At 42.0% G+C, this 7,495-nt stretch overlaps 1 protein-coding gene and 1 non-coding gene across 6 annotated transcripts in view; both read right to left on the bottom strand.

Moving 5' to 3' along the window:
• BPNT1 (3'(2'), 5'-bisphosphate nucleotidase 1) overlaps positions 1 to 7,495 on the bottom strand; it is a 15,372-nt gene continuing 7,877 nt past the window's right edge. For 2 of the 5 annotated variants that reach the window (XM_025049850.1, XM_025049849.1), the window contains 5 exons: positions 7,138 to 7,229; positions 5,875 to 5,919; positions 3,159 to 3,356; positions 1,527 to 1,632; positions 1 to 317 (listed from right to left, as the gene is read on the bottom strand). In XM_025049850.1, the coding sequence (XP_024905618.1) occupies positions 169 to 317; positions 1,527 to 1,632; positions 3,159 to 3,356; positions 5,875 to 5,919; positions 7,138 to 7,229 (590 nt within the window). In that variant the 3' untranslated portion in view covers positions 1 to 168. Of the gene's footprint in view, positions 318 to 1,188; positions 1,248 to 1,526; positions 1,633 to 3,158; positions 3,357 to 5,874; positions 5,920 to 7,137; positions 7,230 to 7,495 lie in introns of all 5 variants that reach the window. The other 3 variants (XM_006916231.3, XM_015592780.2, XR_003047573.1) reach the window with 2 other exon arrangements.
• On the bottom strand, positions 6,697 to 6,815 carry LOC112483314. Its single transcript, XR_003047584.1, has one exon. It is a non-coding gene; the product is annotated as a 5S ribosomal RNA (ribosomal RNA).

Consider the following 7,495-nt stretch of genomic DNA (forward strand, 5'->3'; position numbering starts at 1 on the left):
TCTGGTTGATAATTCAGACATTTTTTAATTCTATTTTCTACTCCTAACGAAATGTAAATCGCTGACCAACAATGAATGAAGGTAGAGTTCTAATTCCATCTGATTAGTTTTAAAATGTATTATTTTGAAACCGAGTCCTCCTCCTAGCCAGGTAAAGGAGATGTTCCTTTAAGGAACAAGTGCATTTTTAACCGATTCAGGAACGCGACTTGCATAGTAGTCATAGTTCCTCAGAGTGGCCAGGACACCCGCGGAGTTCATGTGCTTCACTTCCTTGTTATACTGAAGGGCGTTGCCATGAATATCCGTTAACTTCCCTACAGAAGAACATCACCACGTTAATGGGTCACTGGATCATTATGTCCCCAGTTACTTACAAGTGCCTCTTACTACCCCATGCAATAATACCCAGTTTTGGATAAAAGAAGGAAAACAATGGTTAAGAGTTAATTCACCTGAAATTTTAGACTACATAGCAATTTTGACTTCATTAAAATAATTTCATTTAGCATTTTCAGTTTATATTTCTCAGTATCAGTTTCTCTTCGTGAGTCGACTACTTTTCCTATTGGTTATACTCCATCACTACTATCATTTTCAAAACATTTTTATTCTACCATTTAATACTGAACACTTGATGTTCATAAAATATAACTGTATTATAGTTTCATTTAACATTCCAGTGAGAATGGATCATGATGAATTTAACTTCCTTGCCACGTAATATGTTGAGATATTGATACAATAATGTACTAGGAGAAATGATAGAATTAAAAAAAAATCAAGTATTTAAGAGTATATGTGATCTTTGATACAAAAATGTATTGATACATTTCTAGGAGAAATGATAGAATAAAAAAAAAAATCAAGTATTTAAGAGTATATGTGATCTGATACCTATTTGAAATTGAAAAATCATCTTACTACATATATTTGTAATATATTTTCAGTCAGATTTAAAAAATGCTAACTCTGATCTTTAGCACAAGTACTAAAATATTTACCAATACTGGCTTAAAAGAAACTAGCTGAGATGATGATAATGAATATTTTACTTTTCAAGAAAAAAGCCCTAAAAGCATTAAAGCCATAAATTAAAAAGGGTTTAATTAACTATTTGCAGATCAAGGTCCAAAAGAGAAACTATAACTAAAGAAAAACGAATTGGCTGAAAATCTGCTTTCTCACCTATGAAATGTAGGGGTTGGACTGGATAATCTCTAACTTTCTTTCTAGTTTTTAATATCCTAAGAGTAGGTAAAAAGTTATATTACTGAAATGTTATGTCTTAACATAAGGACTGTATAAAAACTGTTTAATTCCCCAGAATAAAACGGACTGACCTCCCACAGCGTGTAAAATGACTTAAAAACTGTTTAATTCCCCAGAATAAAACGGACCGACCTCCCACAGCGTGTAAAATGACTTAAAAACTGTTTAATTCCCCAGAATAAAACGGACTGACCTCCCACAGCATATAAAATGACTTAAAAACTGTTTAATTCCCCAGAATAAAACGGACTGACCTCCCACAGCGTGTAAAATGACTTCTGGAGCACACGTGTCCCACTTCTTACATCCCGGACTTGCAAACACATAAGCAGAGGCTTTGCCTTCGATCAGCTGAATAATCTGTAAGGTTACACACAATCATCATCCCTCAACGATGAAATGAGGTACAACTGAGAGAATGTTGCTTTTTTCTATCGATCCCTTTGTCAGACTGCACTTAGGTGGAATCCTTTAGCAGATTTAAATGTCGAGTAGTATGAAGAAACGTGCAGAACACGTGCGTGAGTACAGGTGCCTGAGGGGAAGCCTGGTCAGTAGGCTACGAGGGGGAGACCTGCACAGTCTCCGTGTTCCAAGTGAGGGAAAGTTTCCTTTTTTTATGCTGTTTTCTTTCTTACTGTAAAAACAATATAGGAGAAATATTTAAGTTTTTAAATCTTGTGAACAGTTGACCATTACTATATAAAAGATAGAGAAACATCAACTAGTGCAATAGTGTGAAAACTGTAATAAGTCCTGACGGATGTGTGATGCCGACTAACAAGTAGTTTCCTAAGTCTTCAGGATCATAGCTATTGCTATTTCTACTACCAAAATATGAATTTTTACACAGTCATCTTAATTCCTGTAATACTCATATAAAACTGAGGTCACTGATAAAAACTGCACGACCCAGAACTGTTACTTGCTGCCAAGCTTTCACTGGTCACGTGACTTTTCTTTTGGTTATACTGTCAAATAATTAGTTCTGTAAAACTCAGACTTCGGACATTCAGAGGAAGAGACCAGAATGAGGAAAATCCCGGGGAACACAGCATGACCAACGCTTCCTTTCGGTGCTGTTCGAGAACACCTTCGGGGGAGTCCCATGCCGTTCCCACAGGCTTGGATTTTAGCTTGCTGTGAAGGAGAGACATCCCAGGACTCAGGGCAGGGGAATGACAAGGTAAGTTTTGCGTTTTTCATGGCTCTAGTGGCAGCGAGGACAGATGAAACAGGGAGACCGCTTTGGAAGCTACTGTAAGGTCTGGGTGACGGATGATGATGGGTTTCAAGTAGAGCACTGGCGGTTGAGATGGACGAGAGGAGAAATTAGGGAAGAATTAAGATCTATAGGCAGGACCAGATCGATAGGATGTGAAGCCGGCATCCAGGATGACTTAGGTGTCTGGAAAAACTGGGAAAATGGTGGCGACATTAACCAGGTGGAGGTAGAGAGAGGAACACATCTGGGGGAGGTAGAAAGAGGGTGGGCTCAAACTGGGCATGCTGAATTTGCGATGTCATCATCCCGCTATCCGGGGCAATCACTGAGAAGGGATCGGGACTGGTGCTTCTCAGGACAGAAGCCTAGATATAAGAACGGGGGGCGTACCCAGAAGGGGCGGGCTGGAAGAAAGGTCTTGGAAGTCATCCAGGAGGGTCTTTGAGAAAATAAAGGCTGACGAGAGGCACGGGGTCTCAGTGACATAAATGATGAAAAAGACTTGAAACTTGACATTTAAAAAAAAATTCAAGAGCTGCTGAAATGTGCCTTAGATGTCAAATTACAATGTTCAACCTCTTCCCCCAGACTCTGACTTCACCTGTTGTAAACGCTCACGATACCTTCGTGATTCAGAGTGGATGGCCGGCCGCTTCCGTACCTTATTTCCTGCTCCCCCAACTCGCAGCACGTCATCGGGGTTCATGGCCGTAACGCAGTCAGTAACCAGCTTGTTGCTGTGGGATCGGGTAGTCGTGATAATGTGCTTCCCAGCAGGCACCTCTTTCAGCTGAAACCCGAAGGCACCTAAACCTAAAACTCCCCAGATTGTTCTCCCCAACATGGCATCTGGTCCTGCCTGTGTGAACGGGGGAAACAGCAAAGCTTGTCAGTGCGTTGGCCACAAATACAACAGTTACATCAGCAGCATAATTAAAGCAAATAAAACATGGTAATGTTATAAAGCACAAAAAACGATATTATCCACAAAGAAGTTTTCCCCGGAGAATTACCTGATTATTCTCATTGTTGCTTTGGTTAATAATTGGGTTTCAAAGGTACCGAAGGGGACTTTCGGTTATTCCCCGGGGGGGCTCAGAAAAGCAAATGTCATAAACTGATTCCAGTTGTTCTATGAATCATCAGATAATCTCATTATTGTGTTTGAAATAGCTCTTTGCAAAAGGTGCTGAAGTCCCCAGGAAATGAAACGCTATTGATTACTGCTCTTCAATACCCAAGAGACAGTAAGGGTCGTGTTAATACAGGGATGGGTCATGGTGATAATGCATTTTGCCACTAGGGAGACAGCAACTAAACAGGCCAATACTGAAAGCCAGCCATGGACAGTGGGGATCCGGATCAAGGCTTTACTGGCAACTGTGGTCGTAAAATGACTATGGTGATGCCATCTTAGGGTCTGTATTTTCCTTTGCAGAGCTCAAAGGACTTTCAACCACAGTTATTACTATATACTTCATCTAGAAAGACGTAACCTGTATTTCATGGGAAGTAAAACTGATGCATAAAATGATTAACACAAAGTCATCAAAATACCATTGTTTAACATGACAAATACTGTAGACATAAAGACACGTACTTCACGTGTACCAGGCACCATACCAGGTGCTTTACATGTATTATCTCATTTATCTTCAGAACAGCCCCATGAAGTGTAGGTATCATCCTTACTTTACAGATGAGAAAAATGAGATTGGAATGAATTCACCTGACCAAGGACCTGAGGAACAGTATAACCAAATGCAGCTAACAGTGCTGACTTCACTACACTGTGCTGCCTCAGTGCGCTTGTCAAAATGCTTTCAAACACATCTCATTTGTCTGATACCAGTACCCCTGGGTGTTCTCGTGGCAGGTTGGATTCCTTGGGAAGCCGACTCTGAGGCCGGCAGGGTGTGTGTGAAAGCGCGCTCCGGGGTCAACACCCGGGGAGGAGAGGGGAGGCAGCCTGAGTGGACGGGGAAATGGAGCTGGGACGCAGCTGCCCCTAGGGGGAGCTCTGGAGCTAGAACGGCTCTTCAAGGTTGTACCAAACGGGATGAAATGCCAGGCCTTTCTTTAAACCCTGCAATAATCAGTCGTTGGAAATGGACTGCCCTGGAGGGAGCGAGTCACCAGGCGACGCGGCTCTGCACGGGTGCGGCAGTCCCTGGGCACTGAACGCTGTCTGCGGACCTCGCTCCCTGCGAAGAGGGCAGCAGGCAACAGAGGCACCAAGGAACAAGCACCGGTGCTCGACAGGTGTCCGCGAGCTTCCCGTCCCCACCCCCCGTCTGCACTACGGGGCAGGCTGGGCTCCGGCCAGCGAGGCTGGGCTCTGAACAGCGCGGCTGGCGGCGGGAGGTGGGGGGCCTCAGGGGCCTCACTAGGCTTCAGCTTGCTTGATGGCTGAGACCAATTTCACGCTCTCAAGAAACCTACTTATTAATCCAGCGCTCCAGTTACTCTGAAAAAGGAAAGCATGCTAATAGTGGACATGAGTATTCTGGTCCCTGACGTCGTCTCCCCTCTGTAAATGAATATGGAGGCACAGAGCATGGGAACGGGAAGCCTGGCGCCCGGGGGAGGGAGATGCAGCGCGCGGGGCGGCGCTAGCTCTCCCCTGTGCTCGCGCTCTCCCCTCTCCCCGTCTCTCTCCTTCAAGCGCTGCACATCGACTTTCGGGGGGTCACGGAGGCTAACATGTTCCTCTTACCATGCGCTAGGTCTCATAACGGTTAAGAAGCTAGACAGATATAAGGACAGATGGGACTTCTCTGCACTAAGCCATGCTGTTTCCTCGCAGTGTCTACCGGCCTCAGTGCCTGTTAAAAGCAATAACAGTTTCAATTCTTACAAGTCTTTTATCTGGCTTTGGATCCAATATAAAATAATGGGTGAGAGCTTGGATCGGGGTTCGAATCCCAGATCTGCCAGTGACAAACTGGGTGACCCAGGGTAGGTTACTTGCTTCAGTTTCCTTTCCTTTAAAACGGAAAAGGTGTCCTTAAGGATGACGGTGAGTATTAAATGAGATAATGCATGTGACTCCCTTGAGTCTAGCAGTATACAGGAAGCCTCCGAAAAATTTTAGCTATTACGATGATGATTTAAAATTGAATACCGAGCCCTGAATACCAACAACAGAGCTGAGCAACTTTCTACTTGTTGCACCAAATTTCAAAGCATAAGCAAGAGAGAAGGAAGGGAGGAAAATGTGCGCAGAAGGGCGTGTGGTAAAGGGACAGGTAACAAAGGGAAGAAGTAGAACGTGAGAAACGAACGGGCACAGGGGACGGGCCATGGGCTGGGTACCACAAAGTGCCTACCTCTTCGCTACCTACTAGTAGAGCCAAAACCCTAGCTATTTTTCTCACCTTTGCTTCATTCTCGTGTTCCCTTAACTTCTGCTTTTCATTGCTCTGTGGAAAATGAATACAGTTTTTCTAATCTCAGAAAAAAAGTCATGGATGATTAACAACTTCTAAGCACTCAGATCTTTTTGTGATGAAAGGTGCTATGCATTACAATGTTACCTGTGAATTAAATATTTCTCTTTTAAGTAATAGTATCAACTCTAAAGTTTACATGATAACCACAAACGTATCTACATAATACTGTATAAATATTAAACATATAAAAGAATTAACGGATCTTTAAACAGTGACTTTCCCAATAATGCATAACTGTTTTTGCTAAATAATCCTAAGAAGCACATGATTATAAATGAAAATTTATAACCATATAAATGGTAAAATAAAACAAATTAATTTTAGAAGTAGAGATTAATTCTTCTGTTAACTCAAATTGGAAATTCAGAAGTAATAGTCCCTACTCTGGTTACTTTGTTTCTCCAAAATTCTATCAAAGTCACACTAAAGTAAATACCTTAAGTACTTTATCTCAAAAATTTCCTTTAATGTGTAATGTGATTTAATGATATATTCCTACTTTGGAATTACATTAATCTCTTGCTTCTAGGAAGGCAATTTCTTGGGTGTGTAATAGAAAAGTGAAGTAGATTAGAAGGAAAAATAAGAGAAAAGCATGCAAGAGCATATTTAGTTCTCATATTCGTCAATGCTGACTATAATTTAGGCACTGTGTAGCATGACCTGGAAAACAACACGGCTAGTATCTTTCTCGGTTGAAATGGTTCATTTCTTCACTGTGTTTCATCTTTTTTTTAAATTTTTTTATACCTACAGCACCTGGTATTCCTAGGTGGTCTCCCATCCAAGTACTAACCAGGCCCGACCCCGCTTAGCTTTCGAGATCAGATGAGATTGGGCACGTTCAGGGTGGCATGGCCGTAGACGCTTCAGTGTGTTTCAAGAACACCTTTAAATTAGGTGTCTCAGTGACTAAGCTAGTCCGGGAACCGTATCAGTAATTTCAAAACTTCTGAATGTGGATCATAAGGCATACATAAAAAATATATGTAATACACACGTACATATAGTCTGGTATCAACGCCTCCAGAGCTTCTGACTGAATAGGTCTGGGGCATGACCTGGGAATCTGTGTTTTGAAAAGATGACTGCACGTGCAACTAAGCCAGAAACCACTGGATTAACATCAGGAATCGTATGACGCTATAATTGTCTAATAAAATATCTTTGGATCGATTATAGGAATACCTGGTAGTTGTAATATGGCTGGTTAATAACTCCTGCTATGGCTTTCCCTTCATACGCAATTCCAATAAGAACTGTTACATTGTCGAGAAGACCTACAAAAAAGAGGAAGCGAATGTCATATAACTTTCTCAGGTTATGACTCATCATTAGCATATCAACAGCTCCAAGTTATTTTTGCAATAGAAGGAAGGAATGTGCATGATCAATCCTGCTTCTGGCAAAATGCATGAATTGGAAGAGAGCTGGTCAGAGACAGAAGTAGGGTCCGCGGCCACGTAACTGCTTTGATGCGCGTGGTCTCAGTTCAATATGCAAACTCATTAAATAAGCCAGCCATAACCACAGCCATTATCATTAG

Source organism: Pteropus alecto, unplaced genomic scaffold, assembly GCF_000325575.1.
Source record: "Pteropus alecto unplaced genomic scaffold, ASM32557v1 scaffold65, whole genome shotgun sequence".
NCBI lineage: Eukaryota > Metazoa > Chordata > Mammalia > Chiroptera > Pteropodidae > Pteropus > Pteropus alecto.